Source organism: Meleagris gallopavo, chromosome 5, assembly GCF_905368555.1.
Source record: "Meleagris gallopavo chromosome 5, MGAL_WU_HG_1.1, whole genome shotgun sequence".
Classification (NCBI taxonomy): domain Eukaryota; kingdom Metazoa; phylum Chordata; class Aves; order Galliformes; family Phasianidae; genus Meleagris; species Meleagris gallopavo.
In genome coordinates, this window is record NC_139408.1 from 14,356,563 (window position 1) to 14,379,198 (window position 22,636).

Here is a 22,636-nt window from a genome sequence, read left to right on the forward strand (position 1 = left end):
ACATGTTTTAAGGTTCTTGTTTGCTAGCTGGAATATAGGATCTTAATCATCACTGTGGCTGCCAGTCCTGCCAGGGGATCATTTGCTTTGGTAAAATCAAGCAGAAATTAATCATGATTCTTTACAGTAAAACGACCACATTCAAGGATTAAAGCAGGGACTTCCCCAACAGCCCAAGTATTCAACCTTTGCATCATTAGTGCAGCTTACCACAACAGCTTGTCTTCCTGAAAAGAGTTGCCAGGCTGAACAATCTTGCCTTTGTAGTAGCAGGGACAGTCATCGGGAGTCACACATTCCTCCTCATCATTGAGGTAGGTCCCTTCAGGGCAACCACAGCCCTCCATAGGAGCAATCTGAACTTTACACAGCGGATCAGCTTCATCAAGCGAGCGGCAAGACTGGTTGCAGTACTTCACGCTATAGTTATAAACCATAGTCTCAGGACACTCCTCTGAGGGATCTTTGCAAGAGAAATAAAATGGATGTATGGCCTTCTCTGTGCAATCATCATTCATGCTGTTAATGCAGCTCTCTGCAGGTTGAGATCCATAAATGTACATTTTCCTAACCAGAACACCTTGTCTCCCAGTGGTCTGGGAGAAGCCTGCTCATAAGCCTGCGTAAAACTAGGTGAGATTGAATTCTGAAATACCCAACAGGGTATATCTTGACTGAATAAGAGTCAGTGTCATTTTGTATTTGTAAAATTTACAATTCCATCTTATTTCAAGAATTGAAGCCAGTAACTTCTCACTTCCCCATGTAGATAAAAATGAGTTTTCTCTCCCTAACTAATGATTTATTCGGGTAGGAAAAAAAAAAAAGGAAGAATTGAGCTATTTTATAGGGTTAACTTTGGGCATTAAATGGGCAGTGATAAGGAACTTGCTAATCATTTGATGTTACCTCTTCTTTTTATCCTTTAAAGAAATGAGAAACCAAATTTTTAAGCACCCTGTTGGGTGGATCAAACAGTTAAATACTAAAAATCTATAGATCTCAACTAAACCTGTAAGACAATGAAAAGCTGATTAATCTTTGTGCACTAACAAAAAATATTAACTTCAAAACTTTGCCATAAAATCTGCAGTAGGGATCAGTAGGATCAAGTTGTGTAAGGAAATATCAGGAATGTGACTTTCAAGAAGTGCTGACATCCAGATTCTTCTGAAATTCAATGAGAACTGGGGACCTAGTCCTCTTGGACCTCTTTTTGACTCAGATCCCCAAAGATAAAACCCATTGCTTTGTTTTTCAGACATGCACAGAGGTACCAGAAGGTACAGGAGGGTTGCTTATGGGGAACTGCACTAATCTTTGCAGCAGTATTATCACCATATCAGCCATAGGCTCCATGCTTAAACAAAGCTCTGTATGGTTTTCCAGTCAATGACCATTGTATGCTTTCTTAGATTAGTTTGTGTGCCAGGTGTGTGTACACATGGAAAACCACCTCCACCAACAAAAGCCAGTTTGGTTTCCTGCTCTCAGCTGGAGCAGGCATGATATCCCATGTGTCAGTTAGGCAGGCTACATTTTCATATTTCATAGGAGTGCTATGAGGATGCAGCAAATCACGATAGGTCAAGTAAGAAAGATACTAATAAAGTCCTTGAACTCAAGTTTATAACACAGTCCATCTGATATACCAAAAGATTTATCTGAATGGGTGTTTCAATTATTAATTATTAATAATATATTTTCTAACAAATGTGTCTCCTTTCTCCTTTTAATTATTTGGTGGGAAAAGACCAATTTTGGTAAAGCTAGATCTGGTAAGAAAAAGGTTATTTGGTCACAGTACCCACAGTCACAGATTTGTAATCTTAGATTATGTGGGTATCACAACTGGAGACATAAGTGCATAGCACATGAGCATACCAAAGATAGTTTCAAGGCAGCTTGTACAAGGAGAACAGTGATGTGATTTAGAAGAGACTACTAATCCCAGAAACGAGTAGCTCAGCTAGTGGTTTATGTTTCTGCCTTCCATTGGCTAGTGGGGTTTTCTTTTTCATACGCTCTACTGACTGCACTGCAGCCACCCTGTGCAGCATAACCTATCTCAGATGGTGCCTGCAGTGCAGCACAGCTGCACACAACTGTAGGAGCTGAAAGACCCTTCCCACCTGCCACCAGGGGACAGAGCACTGAGAGTGACTGTTCTGGCCCATTTACTTCTTCACTCCTGAATAGCACAACCTTCAATCTTATCACAGGCATGTTCCCAAAAGATTATTTCCTCTTAAAAAAAAAAAAAAAAAAAAGGTTAAAATGATCATGATGATTAGAACTTTTCTAAAGGTTACTGCACTGTTTGAGTTAATATTGCCTATTGTGTCATGAGTCAGGTTTCAGACCCATGCTGCAGAATTGTCTTGCTTTGGTGTGCAGTGTGTCAGTAATTCTATCTTGACAACAAATCTCTCCACAGACAGGGACTGGCTAGTGCGTAAGTCTGCATGACTCTAAGATAACATGCTGTAGACTGCACTGTGTTCCCTTATAATTATTTCAGCACAGGCTTGTTAAATTGTTCTTACTCCAATCTTCCATGCCTTCTACAAAGCACCAGCTGCATTGTTTCTATTAAACATTCCACTTGGCCTCTAACTCAGGTAATAAAATATATCATAGCTGCATAAAAATCGTTCTTGTTTTCTTTCTTATTCAGATAAGTTATTAAGAAACCCATACATTTATTTTCGTGTTGAAACAGATAAATCTCATTTGAACTATCTGATAATTAATAGAAAAATGGAAAATTTCATACTAAAATTCAGAAACTACAACTCATGAGTTTTACTCTCAGCTCCGATAGCATCCCATAATAAATTCTGGCAGTACTATATAAATAGATATTTATTTGTGGACTCCTAATCTAGGATTTACTGGCTATGTATATGCTCAAATATACACTTACATTCCAAGAAACTTTTATTTACTCTTAAATAGTCCTGAGATGAATATACTTTTCAACACTTTCATGTTCTCAGAAAAAAAAAGCAACATGTATTTATAAAAAGTCAGGTTATGACTTGAAAAAATGCAATGAATGAGAACGATACCGTGTGCATGGCCAATGTCTGAGACAGAAAAGTTGAGAAGTACTGTAAAAAATCTGTCAGGATTACAATGCATTGGGAGGCCCATGGATCCAATATTAATCTGTGACTCCTTGTTGTGATTCAATACAGAACTCACTTGATGTGATATGCAAGGAGCATGCATCCTAAGAGCCTTCTCGTGAAGTGATATTGTCAGATAGAGGTTTTTAAAGAGCTTATATGCGCTTATTCTGTTTTTCGAAGATCTATGAGCTTGACTGAGCTCAGAAGCTGCAAGCTGCCACAGACTGCAATCTGAAGATGTTCCCCTACATCCCCACTCAAGACATTATAGGATGCATACCACAGATCCCCTGCCTCCAGCCCTTAAGGGTCATGCCTGCTGCAGCACAGTCTCTGGAGTAAGTAGAGAGCACACTACACAGTGCAACTTCACTCTTCTCAGCATTACAGGTGTCGTACATACATCTCTAGGGGACAGAAAAGGACATGGGTATTATGCCTGGTTCACAGAAAGAGCAAGGAAATATTCAGCAATTTAATGGGGTAAAGAGTAAGCCACAGTTATCTGACTTACAGGTATCTGAAGACACATTAAATCTTATGTAAAATTTCAGGCTCAGGTATTTTCTCAGTAAGCTGTATCTCACACAAACCCTACACGAATTTTCTGCAGTTTTTGCAGGAACTGCTTTACTATGCACAGAAATGTAGGAACTTGCTAGCTCATCAGTATCGTTATACAGCTGAGCACTATGAGCTGTTATGGGCAACTTCCTGCATTTTAAATACAAATAGAGTAACATCCTTCCACAGTAATAAATGGAATATGAACATTGTAAAAGTAGTATATATTCTCCCACTGGACGTCAATTTTAAATGAAATCATGAGATCAAAACCTCTTGGCTTGATTCCAAACAGAAACACTGATTTATCTTTTCAAAGACAGAACAGTTTTCAAAAGCAGCAAACCCCATTTTACTTATTTTTCTTCAGGATCATGCAACAGGGCTGTCAGTGATGGCAGTGCTGCTCATGGGAGTCAGTCACTTAATCAGTATTTTCAGGACAGCAGGCAAAAAGACCCACTGTATCTTGCATAAACTCTCACTTTATTTTTCTCATCAGCATCAGTGAACTCCTTTGCAAATTCACATTACTATAATTCATTTAACTCTCAAAGACCAGACCACCTCCCTGGCAGATCAGCTTCTGGACGAGAACAAACCACTGATTTACACTGCTGTCTTACCTTGATATACACAGAAGGGTCAACAACAGAATGGCAGGCAGCAAATGTACTGCTTGTATTAGACAGAAGAGCGCACCAATGTTGGGCAAATTTTTCTGAATGGGAAAAAATATTGTCCACAGTTACTTAAACCAAATTACTACTTGAATTTGTTTTCTTACAAGTTAACACACACTCCTAGAATGTCCTGAAGTGTTCCAATGATGCTGGAAGGAAATAATGGGCATAAACAGAGTGAACAGTCATTTTCCTGAAATAAAGGTTTCATCCTTATGAATGCTAACACTATTACAATGGATGGATTTACAAAGCATCTGACAAGAAACCTCCCCATTTTCATTGTTTTCCATTAAACTTGTCTAATTCTTCATGAAATACACAAAGCATATCATAATAAGTGAGATTTTACTATATAAATGATAATACCTAGGAGACTACACTGTAAATTTTATATATATTCAAATCCAGTCAAAATGAGAAGCTGAACAGGCACCTGGTACAGTACAGTGACTGCTGAAGTCAGTAGTGATGATAACTTATTAAGCCCAGCACAGCTGTAGCAACCTAGGTTGGAATATTGGCCCCAAATACTGACAACCAATTATGCTCTGCCTTAAGCCTAAATTGCTCTCATTGATGCTGTGTGTGCTTTTCAAGTCCTCAGCAAAGAAAGTGCTGGCCCTTTTTCCAGAACTGTGTATTTTGTTTTGTTTTGTTTTGTTTTTTAAAAAAACAAAGCTGTCACCTTAGATGCTCACAGAAAGCAACGTGTTCTCTCTAGAAATAGCCTCAAAGGCAGAGACAGTTGATGTTTGTGAGACTTCTAAAGCTTTTTCAGTTATTCATCACATGAAAATTATTTAGCACTGATAACTCAGGGATGAAAAGCCTGCTACCTTTATCCACGCTGTTTGAACAAGGATCTTCAAAGCTGTCCTCGACATCAAAACAGCTGGCTCTGGTTTTCCAAGAATTACCAAAAGCGGCAGCTGAATCTTCTACAGCTCCAGTGGCTGTTCTGAAATCGTCAGTCTGGATGTTATTGAAATTGCCGCAAAGACCTTGAGTGTGTGGCAGTGGGGATAAAAAAAAAAAAAGAGGAAGAAGAAGAGGAGGAAGAAGAAGAAATCATAATACAAGTGGAAAAAGCAATGGCTTCAAGATAAACACCCTTATGTCTATAATGGTGCTTGCCTGAAAGAAGCTCATTTTCCTGATGTCCCCACAAATCAGACAGGACCATGTCTTTAGTGAATAATGTTATTTCCTGTATTACAGTAGCACTTAGTGAAAGCACAGAAATTGGAAGCTGCATAAATATGCTTTCAGTAATCACTAGCAGGCAGAGAAGTCCCTTCTCCAAAATTTACAGTCGAAGAAAATGGCAAAAACAAACCAAAATGAGTTGGAGAGATCAGACTTTATCCAATCACACAGATAGGAAATAGAGACACAAAAAGCTTAAATGATGTTAACAGGAAATTGGCAAAACTGAGAACACTGCCTGTATCTCACAAGACTCTGATGATAGCATGCTTTTACATATAGAGTCCAAAAGGTCTGCACACACTAACCATCACAGAGTTTATTTTCAGCAAATTGAAGGTTTTGGCCATCTTTTGTTGCAGAAAGGTATAGATTTAATCACGGGTTCTAACATAAAAAAGTGAATATAAAATCAAATATTTTGCTCACTTAAAGTTATAGATAAGCAGCTACAAGTTGGTAAAGAGTGAACTGAAAGGATATGATAGTTCCTACCAGATGTGCGATTCTGATAAGAATGATCAACTGTTATGGAGAGCTGCATCACAGGTTTCATTTGCACTTGAAACTGTATTCCAGCTGTGCTCAAGATTTTGATGAAAAATGTTGAGGGTCTGAAGATGGTGATGCCATCTAGAGAGGAAAAAAGTGAAATGAGAAAAAAAGTACTTCACAAACCTTTATGAGTCTGAGAAAACAGGAATTCCCTTTTACCAACACATTCAGTGTAACACAGGCATCTCCCAGGGAGTCCCAGACTGCATCCACCTAAATCAGTGACCTTATAATGAGCAGGATCGGGTTCTTCAGAGAGAGGAGCAGGAATCAAACTGTAAATTGATGTAGGTTATCCTGAGAGAGTAGTAGAAAAAGACATTTACCTTTGCTTACTGGAAGTTTCACAATGAAATTGTTCATGTAGATATTTCCACAGGAACAGATTTTTATAGTCTGTAGCGAAAAAGAAAAAAGCCCGTGGAAACGAATGCACATGAGACAGACAGTAGCAACCAGACAAGCTTCCTTAAGCATTAAGAAGCAATGTCTTCAGAATATGGTTACCTCTGGGGCAAATATAACTCAATGTCTGGATTCCATGCAATGGCGCAGAACAAATCTGTAGACTAATACAAAATGAAAAACCCTCTCCACAGGAGATAATTGCTTGGATAATTGCTCTTGCATATCTAAAAAGTTAGCTATCTTTTTGAGAATTGATCTCAAGTTGCTACTTACAGGTTCCAATCCATCTCACTGGATACGTGACATACCTAATACTTCATTTCTTGCACTGGGGAAAACCTCAGGAATCAAAATTTTTGTAAAAACACTTGGGTCCTGTACAAATCTGTCCTTCAAAAAGAAGTGAATGAAAACTTTGAAGTTAAGGAAAAGACGGGAAAAACTAACAAGGATAATTTTGAGCCATTCACCTCTAAAGAAAATGGAAAAGCCAGAATCAAAAAAACTGGAAAGAAAATAACTCCTGTAGAACAAAACTAATAAACACATGCACTGCATCATCCGCTGCTATTAATCTTGCAGTCTCAGGACTGTAGCAGACCAAAAAGAGTCCACGGTATTAGAGAAGAACATAAAGGAACTCTGTGAACCTAAATAAAAGTGACATTCTGTGTGCCAGCTAAAGCAAGTTACTTACTGTTCTTCCTAGTGTGACTAAGACATTCTTTAAGCAAGTCATTGTCTTTGATGTCCCACACTGGATGATCTCTCCAATCACCACAAATGTGTCATCGGTGTTCTGAAAACAGGTGAGAAAAGGGATGTGCAGAAACCATTAGCATGCTAGAAAAAAAGGAAAAAAATACATCTCTGAACGGCTAAAATGTAAGAATGAAAGATCTGGGGCATTTAATTTCTAACTGCAAGTTGCTGAATTTCACTTCCAAACCCAATAATGTTCACTGCCTTTCCCCTTTACTTTTTCCTTGCATCAAGCTGGGTGGATAGTGTATGTGCTGAGTCACATAGTAGTCATTTTTTTGTGAAGCAATCAGCTCATCCACTTCATTTCTACAGTCACACATGAAGAAAGCTTCAAGAGAAATGCTTTAATCTACATTAATATATCCAGTAAGAAAACGAATTCGTCAAAAAAAAAAAAAAAAGAGATGTAGAACTGTGTTGAAAATGCAAAAGCTTGACGGTTAGCATCACAGTTGAACTGTAGTCCACTGCAAACAGAAAAATGTGAGTGTGTATTGAAGTGCATTGCTGGACTGAGGCCATTTCATCAAACGAAGTCATACTGAGCTCCAGCACAGCTTAATGCTTCATGTTACTCTAGAGATTTAGGAGTGAAATGGGAGATTGTTCATACCTTAGCTAAGACGTAATGGCAGTTACCATGAAAACTGAACCTCTTATTATCAAATGTTGTTATGTGGAATCCTCCATCTATACTGCAGCTTCCAGAACAAGGCAGAGAGATACAGCTCCAGTGGCCCCCTTTGCACGTACTGTACAAAAAACAAAAATGAGTAGTTAGAATAAATATAGCTGCAAAAGAGCAAAGGTTGAGATCTATATCTGATCAGTTCCTCTTTCTTTGTCTCATCAGCTGCTTGTTTTTCAGCTGCTTATTAAATCCCTGAGGGAGAAAGATTTTATATTAAGACCTAACTTGTCTGTCAGTGTGAGTTAATTGCACTGGGCTTCATGCCATATCCTGACACTGAGTTGGTCAAATAAGAAATATTTTACAAGGCCTAAATTGCTGACTTAACTTTTTAAAAGAAATAACCTCTTCAAACAGGATCTTGTATCACTTCACGCTATTGATGATTCAGCAAGTTGCTGTTGCAAACTTTCAGAGGCAAGCAGATGTAAAAATTAGAGCTGCAAGAGGAGACCAGCCAGGTCATGTTCAGGTTTTGTGAAGGCTGAGCCTGCAGCTATATGGAAACCACTCAGAGCCCTTCAAAACTCGGGCTTTGGGGAGTGTTTCCTGCCTTTGAGAATGGGGTAGGAAATAGTTAATCCAAAGGGATTTGCAGAACATCCGCTCTATCCAGCTATGTACCACAGAGTAATTCTTTGAGATCCAAGCTTTGGAACAGCCCTTTAGAGATCTAGCAGTGGTTGGAAAATTACTCATTAGCGTGGAATTGCTACACTTTAGAGGCCAATGCTTCTAAACTAATAGCAAAGAGTCTCATTTTTCTGCATTTTGGTATCCCAGGCTTAACACTTGCTGACAACTCCAAGTGAGAGTGATAGCAATGGTGGTTGAGGGTTGCCTCAAAGTTTTTCCAAATGCTGTTGCTATTCAGATCCCAGTTTTTGAATTAGTGCCATGATTACTTAGGATGTTAGGAACAGTAAAAAGGATTAAGGAACAGAATGCAACTAATCTATGCTCTCCAATAACTGCCTCTATCTTGTTAGTGCAGTCAAGTTCACAACAGTACCAGTTTTGGCAAGGAGTGGAGTAAGTCCCTCCAGATGAGTAGACTTTGCCTTGAAACATACAGGGACAGCTGTCTCTGGGAACACATTTTTTGCCACCGAGGTCATCAAGGATAGTTCCTGTTCAGACACATTGGTTGGTTAATACTTCTTAGTAAGTCTGGGAAACACCGTGAAGGAAGGTCAAAACAAAGAAAAAAACCTTGTATCATTTCTACAGATAAATGAGTGGGGCATGTTTTATCAAAAGTAACACACCAGGCCCTCTCAGGCATTAACTGATGTGAAAGAATTCTCACTAGAGTTCAGATGAAAGCAACATAAGATAGAATATCCCAAAGAATGTCCCTGTGCGTTACTGGAGTTCTACACAATGAGCAGGATTACCAAGTGCCAGTCAGCCAGTTTCCATCCATTTCTAATAGTGAAACTAACAGATCAAACCTCAACTTCTCCATGTGCGAGATTGCTCATGAATGAACATGCCAATGCATTTATTTTACATATGACACAACTTACAGCAAGCCTTGTTCTCCATTAGGCTACACATACACATAGACTTGTAACTGGGAGGCACTTCATCAGACATCCTCACCTATACCTCTACTAACTAGAAAACTCCTCTCCTTTTTCCACAACTTTTGAAAAAACCTCCTTTCTGCCCCCTTCTCCAGCATCAGGATCTTGAATCTTTAGAGATTTGGTTCTTCCAAATCCAGCTGGACACTTTCCTGTGCCACCTACTGTAGGGAACTTGCTTTAGCAGGGGCTTGGACTCTATGATTGCTGGAGGTCCCTTTCAAATCCTATGATTCCGTGGTTCTGTGATTCTGTGAAGAAGGAAGTTGTTAAATTATACTAGAAGAAACAGTTTATTCACTGATTTTAGTGTAAAATCATAAAGGAAAAAAAAAAAAAAAAAAACAGCCCACACTGAAAAGAAATATTCTCCGTCTTTGTCCCTTGCTGTGTGGCCGATTGGAAGAAGCAAAGTGCCTTACCAGGGGGACAGAAGCAACCATCTGTACATGGGGCTTTGCATATCTTGCTCCTTTCTGGGTCAGTGCAGGTGTCAGCACAGGAGTTTCCACATTCCATGTACTCCATGTTGCTTGGGCATTCCTGATCTGCAAAACCAAAGAAAAATGTGGTATGTTAATGATGAATTTACGAACACTTAAAAATCATTGCATCACTGCCCAACTCCTTCTTCCTCCCTTCCCCCAAATCTTGGTTGCAAAACTTTCTGGCCAGATGTGTCATGTCTTGTTACCCTCTAAAGGGATGTCTTACAATTGCTTTTACTTAATCTTTGGAAAAAATAATAATCATGTTGGGAAGTATTAGTTATGAAGCATTATTTAACTAACTCAAGGTTGGCTGAAGTCGTGATACCAACAAAAGACATCAGGAGTTGCAATAACTTATTTTTATTTAGGCCTCAAGCAACTCTCATTCTGGCATTAATCTTCCACCCTTTTCCACAACAGCTATTTGGAAGAACTACCTGTAGTCTTCACCCCAGATTGACAGGGATTTCCTGCTCAGTAGCTGCAACTACTGAGTAGGAAAGCAAAGGAGCAGCTAAGAACAGGCATGGCAAAACTCAAAAAAGAACTGAAAAAAAGGAGAAGAAAGATGCTAAGATACAGTTATTTTACTGTATTATTTTTATAATATATATATTATATATATATTATATATATAATTATTACAGTAATTGTTGAGCAAAATCAAGTTAAACTTGTTGAAGCTTTTCCGTTAACAACATTTCTGTCAAAGTACTTCTACAGATTGAGTCAATGTAGTTGAAGGAGCTCCTATCTTTGCTCTGCTGGTATTAGGATTCATGCATATATGTCCAACATCCTAACCTCCAGAGCAATACTACTTACAGCAAAGCTCTTTGGTTCTCCATTCCCCAGGGTCTCCCTTGCTGAGGACACAGTCTCGAGAGTATTGGTTTAAAGTGCTGCATATGCAGCTGGAAACCAAATCAGAATAAGAAGAATTAACCACACAGTTGCACATATCCTCAGTGCAGGTAGCTACATAATCATCAAAAGCAACCACTTTGGGGCAGTTTCCAAATCGAGACAGAAGTTTCTTGCACATTTTTTTCTGAGGGAAAAAAAAAAAAAAAAAAGAGGAGGAAAAGAAAAGCAATAATTGACATTTTAGCAACTTTCAGGCTGATGGATGTGAATCCTAACCTCTGATGATACAAGTCCATGATCGTATGGACCTCTAGAGATCATCAGTTAACTTTCTGTTAGGTTCTTTTTCTCGGACTGGATGAGGTCATAAAATTGCATATTTTCCCACTTATCTATTTCTTTATCACTATAGTAGGACAGTCCTTCAAGTATAAGATAACATTCTGTTCTCTAAATAGCCCTTGTTTCAACACAGTCACTCCAGGACTGTAATAGTTCAGGAAAGTTTGTACTTCTTAGCCACGCATACTTACATATTTACTGCATCGATTGTCATCTTCTGTAGGATGTCTTCCAGTGTGGTCATCTGGCCTCACATCAGGACACTTTTCTGATGGATCCTCAACTTTGTGAAAGTTCCCAAACTGCCTTGGGTGCATTTTATATCCTGAAAAATCCCCAGATTCATCTGAATAACTGCCTACAATCATTTAGATCAGTTATTTTGCTATAAATATGTACCTCATCTTTACCAAATCTTTACCAAGTGCCCCAATTCAACCATAACACAGTATATAACTTCCTGGTGTAACTTCCATTTGGGTTAGGATCAGGAATCTGGCATATTTCTATCAAGAACTGCTGACAGTCTTGGCAATGATAATCACATGAGACTCTTGACTTTTCTATTACATCTCATCATTTTCAAAGACTTTGGTTCTTTATGAGTACATATGGTCTTACAGAATTTTGTATTTGTATGTATAATGGTGATACAGATCAGTTTGCATTGTACTATTGCAACCCAAAGCATGTGTAGTCATCCAGTAACTTGCTGCTTTGTATAGGCTAAGGAAGATGGGAAGACAGGCACACAGCGTATGTGTTACGTTGAGTATAGGGACATATTTTCCGAAAGCATTACTAGACACTTGATCCTTAATCTGAAAAATCTTTCTGACAAAGTTTGAAATTTAATTATTCTTTCCAAATGGCAGGTGACAATATTTTTTTTTTTTTTTGTGACTTAAAAAGCCCAGATAGATATTACACAAAAGGATGATGTTAAAATTTTGGCTTCAGTCCTGCAGCAGATACAACAGAATGCAAGCTTTTTGCCACTCATATCCTGCTGCAGGACTGCAGCCTCAGCTGTTTGCTGTGCTGCCCTCCTTCCAGCTCAGATTTGCATCTGAAGGTGTCAGTGGATAGCACTGTGGTTTCTGCAAAGATGCTCAGTGAAATCTGCCTGGGTCACCCATGGCACTTTCGTTTCATTACATAGCCAAAACTAATCACACCTGATACCCAACTATAAAGTGATGAAAGCAGAAGGGCAGAAGTGCAATCATGCCTCATTTGAGACTGCAAATGCCTTAAAGTTTGGTACAATCAGTGGAAAACTTGGCAATACTGCTGCATGACGAGTGGGAAATTGTGTCAGCGAGGTTTGAGAGACACTTGCAAGCAGCAGAGAATCTCAAATCATCCCACAAACCTCTAAATTGCTCCATCTATGGAAATGTTTGGGTATTTCAAGATATCTGTCCAGAAATCTGAAACCCCAAATAGAGGAAACAGATGCCAAGTTTCATGTAATGTATAACACACTCCTACATTCAGCATGCTGTGTTCATGGCCTACCATCCAAAATTAAATCATTCTTCTTATTGCCATCATAGTTCCCACATAGACCGCATATTTTCTCTTTATATGTTTCTTCCAGGTCCAGCTAAGAAAGAAAAGCAAAGAGGAAACTCAAGGTTTAAAGGTTTCTTCTCCCATCAGCAACATATTATCATATGTCTTGCCACAGAAAAGCATAGTGGCAGAAATTCTCGTTACCTGTTTGTAGCAGTTACATTTTCCATTACAATCCTGCTATAAAACCTACTGACAGACAGGCTGAATTTAAACAGGAAGATGATTTTTCAACAACTGGCAGTCCTACCTATCAAATAGCCAACTGAAGCATTCTGAATACTGGACTGATCCTTGGTCCATTGCCTCCCAGTACAGACTACTGGATAGATAGGTGTATGCTGATGCTGAAAGCTACAAAAATCAGTTTCTGGTCAGCTTTTAGCAGTATCTAATTTTTTTTCTAGTTCATAGGCTAAATGGAAAACTTCATAGAATCTCTATGGAGGGATCTGCCCAGCATAACTTGTTCTGCCTATACACAGAGGCAGTAGGGACAGGTTAACACAGTATGGCTTTTCTAGATAGAACTTTTGCAACTTATCCCTTTTACACATTTGGAGGATAATACTGGCATTGCTCAGGTCTAGCTATAAATGTCAATACTTTTCCCACAGGTGTGTCAAGCTATAACTGTCTACTCCACAGGTGGTGCCTATGATATCTCAGGTATAAAATAGTACAAGGAGGGATGGGGAATGACAAATACTTCATTAAATTAGATCCTGAATTACCGCCCAATTGCTTCCTGATATATACTTTTTTTTCCCACTCCGTTCACCTTCCACTTATTTTCTGTCTCTCAGGACTGCAAAACAACTTCTGTTTATTTAATCTCACTCCTGACTGAGGAGGACAAATGCTCACACACAAAAGTGTAAATACACCACCACTGCAGAGGGCATTTTGGACTGAAAGTGTAAAGGGGAATTGCCCCATAGCAATGCCTTGGAATGAGAGATGCCAAGGTCTTCTCAAAAGACCACATAGATTAGTTTCCCATGTAGGAAGCAGACAACTATAGAGACAGTGCCTCCAGCATTAACAGTGGTACCTATTGTGTAAGATTGCTTAGGGAGGCCTGGGCATTGCAACCCCACTCCCTTGTCTTCTGAAATCATTACCTACTGTGGTAGGCCCTGTCAACATGGAATACTGTGATACTTCCCCACCACTACTCAGTTTCTTATATTAACATGGTGCCTGCTTTTCGTCATTGATGAGGTTCACTAAGAGAAAAACAACTAACTGGCTGTTCATACTAGGAGAGTGTCAGCCCAGTTCCACTTCAGCATCAGACCCAGCTTGGAAGTGACTTGGAAGTAAGTACAGGTGTCCTCAATCAGGACGCTCTTCAAGCTGAAGGGCAGAGGGATCCTGAAAATTGGAGGGAACAAAACAGATTACACTGGGAAAAAAGAACAAAATAATTGTTTTTTTTTTTTTTTTTTTTAAATCAAAGCTTCCCAGAGATACAGGAAAAAAAAATAAGAGTCAAAAAGAAACATATAAGCCATGAAGGTCAGCCTGCATCCACACTAATGCATTAAGTTTTAGTATTATCACCTTGTCTCCTGCAACATTCTAATAACCCACAACACAATTTTGGTCATGAGCATGTCATTACATGCTCATACAATAATGTATTACATTAGCTACTCTATTGATACCAAAGTATCTTCTCTGCTTTATATGAATTGAGAATCTAACGCAGAGTGTTACAGGGAGCAAGATCCCAATACTGGGATATTGCTTTCCATGTAAGGATCCACAGGTTCTCACAATCTCTTCAAGCTTTTCCTTGTCACTTGGAAGTTACAGTGATATTTTTGTCTGTTTTGCTACCAATGCATTGATGTGACTCAGAGCTGTATTACTTTTTGATCTTACCAAGCCAATTACTTCTCACTTTCCTGAAGCCTGAAAAATAGATCAGAAAATGGCTAGAACATGTGAGATTTTTGCCCCTTTGATTTAGAAGATACATCTGAATGATGTTATTCTATATTTGATTGTTTCTGAATGGATATAAATAGAAGGCAGTTTTAAGTTGAGGGAGGGGAGATTTAGGTTGGATTTCAGGGGGAATTTCTTTACAGTGAGAGTGGTGAGGTGCTGGTACAGGCTGCCCAGAGAGGTTGTGGATGCCCCGTCCCTGGAGGTGTTCAAGGCCAGGTTGGATGGGGCCCTGGGCAGCCTGGTCCAGTATTAAATGTGGAGGTTGGTGGCCCTGCATGTGGCAGGGGGGTTGGAGCTTCGTTATCCTTGAGGTCCCTTCCAACCCTGGCCATTCTGTAATTCTGTGATTCTGTGATTTTCTCTCCTACAATATCATGAGGGTTCCTCCAGAGCCAATGCCTGCCTCAACCCATCATACCCAAATGCTGGGAGTAGACACTGTAATACTCATGGAGTATTTTTAACCTTTTTTATTTTATTTTATTTTCAGATCACTTTCTGGTTTATTTCAGATTGAAATTAAAGATGTGAATTTTGATTTCTGGAAATTCTGCCCTTTGTGACCTTTGACCCCATGGCAAGCTGTGATCTGCAAAGCAGGGCCATTTCTGCACAATCTGGAAATGGTAAACTTTTTCTTAAAGGATGATCTGTTCCTGAATAGCAACAAACAATGCTAAGGGTAGTATCACAGAAATAATGTTCTGAAAAAAAAAAAAACAGATTTTCTACAAAATCAATTTTATAATTAAAGCGTTGATTTTAACTTTCCCCTCTCCTACCCTTGAATAAAGCAGCATCAAGGAAATCTACACTTTATGCTTTGTTACATACACATTGCCTTTTCTAAACACGTTGTTGTTGACCTCTGGGAGCTTTCATTTATGTTCTTTTTGCCACCTCCACCACAATGGGCTGGACTCTTCACAATACTCTGTTCAGTGTGCTGTTAACATACACAGCTCTTTGCTCTCTGAATAGTGGGATACCTTTTCAGGTATACCTAGTAATAAAACCACAACACTAGAAAGCAGCAGCAGTATCTTTCTTTACTTACTGGTTCCCATTCACTGTGATGCCTGTCTCTTTTACCTCCAAGATCACTCCATCAGTAGTGACAGTGAAGTAGATCAGGTGACTGTTTTTGTCACTGCGTCTGATTTTGATGTTGAAGTCCTGGTAGCTGTCATTGCAGTGAGAAGCAAAGACGTATGTGCAGGTTCCAGGAAAAGTGAATTTAACGTGGTCAAATGTATGAAAGTGGAAATTGCCCCAGGTGGTACACTCGCTCCTACCAACAGTGGAGACCTGGACTAAAGAGAGATTCATAGTATTGAGGTTAATGATTCACCTTGCATGAGCTGCTTTGTTTTTTCTGTTGCTGCTGTTTAAAATTGTAAATGGAAAGATTTCTCAATTCAGAAGATGTTAAGTCCTGGAAGATGCCAGGATGCACCACAAGTCACCTGAGTTGTTAGCAAAATGGCAGCCTTCAGTCTCAGCAGCTGAGGTTGCCACCAGCTTCAAAAATCAGCTCACAGCTGCTTGTTTTTCATCTCATACAAACTTATTTCTTGGAGCTGAGTTGTATCTCTGTCAGTGGTGTTGATAGGAAGGCTACTCCAAAAGTAATGCCTCCTATTTGATTATGTTGGTCCACAGTAGGAGGATGTTGGTGGTACAGTAGTAGAGGTTGAATCTTCCCACCAATATTCCCATGTTACATTTTATTGCTGTGTAACAGATGGCAGCAAACGGGCAGTCTGACAAAATGGCATCTGACATGAAAGTTCATATGAAGCAAAGATGTGCCACTGAATGTGGAAAAAAATAAGAAGCATTGTTTTTGGAGGAACCTGGATACTTGAAGTGCATGTAAGACATCACTTAAGAAAGTAATTTCTATACCGTTGATGCATAAAGCAAATAGGAATCAAAGAAATCTACGTATAGAATTAAGTAAGATATTCTTGCTGCATTGTGCTTTTGGCATCTCTTTTGGGCCTATCTGAATAGCAGAGAAAATGAGCAAATTTCTTTGCATTGTTGACACATCACATTTAGGAATATCAACACACAACATCCTTCAAGATCAAATCAGAATCAGCCACTGGTATATTCAGAGTGTTATGAGATGTTCAAATCTAAGAAGCAGCATCTTGAAGTCAGAACCATGCAACAAAAGCTCAAGTGCCAAAAGGCTCTTACAGGAACAACTTGTTGAAGAGACTGTAATTTGCTATAAGAGCTCACAGCAATGAAGTGGAATGGTGTAATTTAGCACTGTTTTACACAATAGTGAAGGGAAATGAGAAATTTTCACTCTTTCTTGGAAGTGTAATTGCTAGAATTACTAAGACAGCAGTAGCAGTCACATCAATTGTTTGTGTATCAAGTGATTAGAAAAGTATAAGACATTCAAAGCCAAACCAGGAGGTAGCAGTGCAAGAGAGCACAACAATGTGGTTACTCCCAATGGAGTAATTCACACTGGCCAACCAAGCCTAGCAGGCATTATATAAAAAATGTATGCAAAATGTGTTAAAAAGGGCATCACTTTTTTATGATGCAAATTACATGCAGAGGGTCTGCTTTTTTAAGATTAGTCACTTAGGACATAAAGCAATTGATACACCACCCAGTGTTGGAGAAAAAAAAGTAATGAAATAGCAATAAATGATTTAAATGACTTAAATTAAAGATGAGAAGTCAAAATGCAGTATCTGGCATGCCTACAACTCTTACATGAATATGTTACATCTTTTCATTTAACAACTCCAGTTATCAACTATGGAGATCAGTATGTGAAGAAAGAATCTTAGATTTTTTTCTTACCTATCTGAACTGGTTCTTTCCCCTTGCAAAAACTCCAAATGAGGCAGAAGATCCAAAATGACCTCCCCTTTTTTATTTCCATCTTGCCATGAAGTGGTAACTTGAAAATCCTTTGAGGGAAGTGTTTTTTTCTTGGCTTATAGGCAGATTTTTATAGTCCAGGAATTTGGCGTGAGAACAAAACATTGATGGCAGAGTACCTGAAAGGTGGAGCTTCATTCATTTTTCTTTCAGTTGTCCATGTTCAGCACCCAACAACCTTCTGTCTTTTGGAAAAGACAAGTATCCATTTCTTTCTATAGGAATGGAGAATTGTCCTTTTCTTATCTTCTTTCTTTAAAATGCTTATTTTCACTTTCATTACAGTGTTGCTTTTTCTTTGAGTAATAGCTTTTTCTTTTTCTTTTTCTTTCTTTTTTTTTTTTTTTTTTCATAACACTGGTTTAGTAACAAGCAATCATTGCCATTTTTTATAGTTTTTCTCTGGTTTGCACATCAACACAGTCCTAAAAGATAGTGTAAAGATATTCCTAAAGATAGTCCTGAAGATGTAAGGTCAGGCATTATGTATAGTCATAAAGAGTCATAACCATAAAACATCCGGAGGTTTCGGTCATGATATCTAAATCAAAATCTTCCCTCTTTTAGTTTGAAACTATTTCCCCTTGTCCTATCACAAAGATCCTGCTAAGGATTCTGTCCCCTTCTTTCTTACAGCTCCCCTTGAGGTACTGAATAACTGCTATCAGGTCTCCCTAGAGGAGGGAACATGTCAAGGAGAAATGATTTCAAACTAGAAGATTAAGGAAGAAGTTTTTACAATAAGGGTGTTGAGGCACGGGCACAGGTTGCCCAGAGAGGTGGTGGATACCCCATCCCTGGAGACACCCCAGGTCAGGCAGGATGGGGCTCTGAGCACCTGATCTAGTGTCTAGTGCAGGTGTCCCTGTTGTCCCGTTAGGGGAGTTGGACCAGATGGCCTTTAAGGATCCCTTCCAGCTCAAACAATTCTATGATTCTATGATCTGAGTCTTCAAGTCTTCAGGCCAGGGCAGCCCATGGATTTTTTTCTTGTTGGCGGGCAGTGAGCCAGCCTTGAGGACTGTGCCTAGCTCACCGCTTCACCAAGCTTTCTGGTGTGAACAAAGTTAAATGTCCTAAAACTGCCCCCCAGTTCTTTCAGTTGTTCCCTCACACATTTCTGAGCCACTTACTCAAGTGCAAACATCTGCCAAACAAAGATTTGTGGCTGCTGCTGCTCTTAAGAAAGTCCCGCAGTAGCAGGTGAGAGCATTGTACAGTGCATGAAACATGAGTTCACGTTACCCCTTTCCCACTGTCTGTGCCTCATTAATTCCATTGTCAGTCGCACTCGAGGCAGGGCACTACTGGAAGGTAAAGTCTGTTCTTGAAGCCATGCCATTTTGGCTGCTGTACAAACTGATAGACTTCACAGCACCAGAGATGGAAGTAATAGGTTTCTGCTTCTTTTCCTTTTAATTGTCCTTCCCACTCTTCTCCACCCTAACAGTTATGATGTAGAACTGCAGGATACCTAGAAAATAACATAAATCGTGAGAATATGACATTGTTGTTATGAGGATGATCTGAAATCCCACACAGTGAAACAATAACACCCAATGTCAGCAGACTCTTGCCATAACTTTCAGATTGAGTTTTGATTGATGGAGCCTCCTTCTCAATTTTCCCACATCAAGGCTAGATTCAAAATCTGAATGTAGAACTCTGTTAAGATATAGCTCTTCTTTTTTAAATCATGGTCCTCTTCCTTTCCAATTCCCACATAGGCAATCAATACATCTATTTCATTCACATTGATATGACAGCAGAAAAAAAACCAAGAACCCAGAGATCTGATTCCTGACTTCAGAACAAAATGCCATTATCCCTGATGGGTAGCACAAAAGCAGCAGGAGCCACATATGAAACAATTGCCAAAGATACCCTTCAGATTAAAGTGGCCCTTACATGACGAAGACATAGCGAGACTGGCCACCACGACTCCCAGCCCTTTGTCTCTTACACGTGCTTTGGGGCATGACAGAGTGGGAGGGAGGGATGAGCTAAAGCATGACTTTCCCCTGCAAGCCCCACTTAGCACATATGGACCTAGGAGGAACGTCAGCAGCACACATTAAAATGGTGACCGAGGGACAGACAGAATAAAACAAACAATTCATAGAACTACCATCCACTTCTGCTCCATTCAGAAGAGAAAGTAGCATCAGACACGTGGCTGATCTCCCCTGCAAAACAACACGGAGAGCCAGGAGACCCAATCCTTTTGTCATGTATCATTTCTTACCTCTGCTGGTCTGTTCTGTCAAATTTGCCATTCTTCTGCCATTTCCTGGTGAGCACAGATCCTCCCCGTGACTAACCAGGGCTCCTGCTGCCAGGTTCTCTGCAGAGAACATGAGCTACATTTCTTGGAAATCACGGGATGCTCCAGTACACTGTAATCATTTCAGAGCGACTGATAGGTGGAGGATATACGCATTTTTCAAGTGAAATTTTTGTAGGCAAATGTGGCAACACTGAGGGTTTCAGAAGGAATATATGGTAGCTTTTTGGAAGGAAATTCAGACCAACAGGTAATTTATGAATATGTTGGTCTGTTACCATGGAATTGTTGCTAAGGCAGGCATGCAAGTTATAACTAATCCCCCTGTAGTGAAACACTGGGAAAATATCTCTTTCCCTTATTGGGCCCTCCAGCTCATAAGGCCTTCACTCAGCTGCAGCTGTACTATCAAAAAGAACAATTCCTTTTGGCCCCTTTACAGCCCATTTCATGGATCATTTGCCACTAAGGGGTATGTGATTTTAGTAAATGCAATTGGCAAATATTAACTCAGCTTCTTTATCGCCACTGACTCACTGGAGATAAACCGTCATGAAGGTAATGTAATACATCAGTGACTCACATCCCCTGCAAGCTTGGTAAAGGGGCAATCAAACTGGAGGCATCTTAGGGGGCAACATTGCTCATACCCAGCAACAAGTCTGGCAGTTGCATTTTAATTGCAACCTCTATCAAAGAGTGATCCCATATGTACTGTAACTGTCAAAGCTACCAAGACGTTTGTAATTCTCTGTCCTGGGTGAACACAAGTGCTGTAGGGTTTGGCCTGGAAATCCTCTAGTATTCCAGATCTTTTCAGGCAAAAGTAACTATACTATTTCTTACTATGTATATCCAGTGCAAAATCATGTTTTACCAGCATGGCCTAAATGATAACTAGAGAAATGCTATTTATTTCATTAAAAAGGGAAAGTTAGTTAGGAAAACAACTAATTAGGAATTGGTATCAAGCCCTGTTGTGCTGACATGATAACATCTGAAATAAATTTGGCAAAGTACTTTGCATAACTGATGATTACAACATTGTTTTGCACCCTCCTATTGCCAAAATAATTCAGCATGGATTATGTTCTTATCCTTGGTATAATCCCATAAAATTTAGGGAATTTACTTCAAAGATTTATTTGGTTCATTAAGTTTGTATCCACCACACAGTTTGAATTGGCTGGGGGCATAAGGTGAGCTCTAACAGGCAAAGTTGATTGTCTATCAAAGCACATGAAGAATACCTTTGGTATTTCAATTTTGGTAGGAGATGGGTGGGTGTTTTCTTACATTTTTCCCTTAAAACATACAAAAAAACTCTTTAACCTCTCATCTCATCATAGGGTTCCTTGACCTTTCCGGAACTAATCAAGGACATCAGCTACTCCTATTTGCAAGGAATCAGTTCAGCTGCTTTTCTGTTTTTTTCAAGAAGATGTAGATCTTTCAAAATCCATACCCATGGATTGCAACGACATGGCCAATTGGTATTTGCACACACAGGTCTCATTGACCTATTGGCACTTCCTCACATAAGAAAGACTCCCTGCACAGAAAGCCATCAGGAGCCCTTGGGCTTGCTCTACCCAGAAGATTTTTCTTTAAATAACCTTCCTAGTGAAAAATGTGGAGTAGCAGAATAAAGGAAACCCAGACCCCATTTGAGGGAGGATATGAAAATTCTGCTTTATAAATTACAGCTTCATGGGTTTCAGGCTAGAGCAGATATTACCCCCTCCCTTTTGTAAAAGCAATTTTTTCCTTCACGGATGCCAAGGCAATGCAGAAAAGGCCACTGCATACTTGATACTGAAGTCAATATAACTGTGAAATTACATGAAATTACACATGCAGTTACTATATCCACCATATTGAAAGTTACTAGAAACCCAAAGAAACACAAGATTTGACTTACTACATTCCTATTCAAGGCCCTCAGGCGGCCTGTGTTTTTAAGAGGGAGCAGGAGTGTACAGCTCACACAGATACTGCAAACAAAGAGCACGGAGTCCTCAGCTACACTAGTCCAAAGAGACAGGCTATTGAAATGTCACTGCTGTGCCAGGTCACAGGCACTGTGCAAAGCCGTATTCGTCAATCAGAGTTCCTGTTGCTTTTGTTAATGCTTAAAAGAGAGCTGTGTGAAGCAACACCAACCCCAGCTATACTTGATTTCTGCCGAGTAGTTAGATATATATTGCTTCACTTATGTAAGAAGAAAGAGCTTTCTTCTCCACCTCCCTCCCCACATGCTTGCAATTCTTGCCAGAATGTGAAAATCCGTGATGCTCCTCTTGTCATTAAGTCAGACAGAGATTAGCTGCCTGGAAACGGTGTGTTTCTCTGCTGCTTCTACGAGTGAAACCAGCATATGTGTGGCTGACTGATGACTAGACCTTCCTTTTAGCCTTCAAAGCAAATGAGAATGTTTTTCCTGCCAAACATACCACATAGTTCAAGAAACATGTAGATGTGGTACTTAGAGACATGATTTAGTGGGCAATATTGGTGGTAGGTAGACAGTTAGACTAGATGATCTTAGAGGTCTTTTCCAACCTTAATGATTCTATGATTCTACAGTATGTGCAGGAATAA

The 22,636-nt window shown here is 39.5% G+C and overlaps 1 protein-coding gene across 4 annotated transcripts in view; it reads right to left on the reverse strand.

Moving 5' to 3' along the window:
• Positions 1 to 22,075, reverse strand: part of LOC100542428 (mucin-5B) — a 57,017-nt gene extending 34,942 nt beyond the window's left edge. Inside the window, exons 1-18 of one of the 4 annotated variants that reach the window (XM_010711133.4) lie at positions 21,957 to 22,075; positions 19,997 to 20,147; positions 17,671 to 19,225; positions 15,893 to 16,148; positions 14,139 to 14,253; positions 12,820 to 12,907; positions 11,490 to 11,623; positions 10,915 to 11,140; positions 10,021 to 10,146; positions 9,022 to 9,139; positions 7,932 to 8,070; positions 7,251 to 7,352; positions 6,472 to 6,541; positions 6,086 to 6,223; positions 5,221 to 5,385; positions 4,325 to 4,419; positions 3,415 to 3,541; positions 211 to 463 (exon numbers count right to left, since the gene is read on the reverse strand). In XM_010711133.4, the coding sequence (XP_010709435.1) occupies positions 211 to 463; positions 3,415 to 3,541; positions 4,325 to 4,419; positions 5,221 to 5,385; positions 6,086 to 6,223; positions 6,472 to 6,541; positions 7,251 to 7,352; positions 7,932 to 8,070; positions 9,022 to 9,139; positions 10,021 to 10,146; positions 10,915 to 11,140; positions 11,490 to 11,623; positions 12,820 to 12,907; positions 14,139 to 14,253; positions 15,893 to 16,148; positions 17,671 to 17,752 (2,234 nt within the window). In that variant the 5' untranslated portion in view covers positions 17,753 to 19,225; positions 19,997 to 20,147; positions 21,957 to 22,075. Of the gene's footprint in view, positions 1 to 210; positions 464 to 3,414; positions 3,542 to 4,324; positions 4,420 to 5,220; positions 5,386 to 6,085; positions 6,224 to 6,471; positions 6,542 to 7,250; positions 7,353 to 7,931; positions 8,071 to 9,021; positions 9,140 to 10,020; positions 10,147 to 10,914; positions 11,141 to 11,489; positions 11,624 to 12,819; positions 12,908 to 14,125; positions 14,254 to 15,892; positions 16,149 to 17,670; positions 19,226 to 19,996; positions 20,148 to 21,956 lie in introns of those variants that run through there. The other 3 variants (XM_085224338.1, XM_085224336.1, XM_085224339.1) reach the window with 3 other exon arrangements.
• Between the last annotated feature and the right edge of the window lie 561 nt (positions 22,076 to 22,636).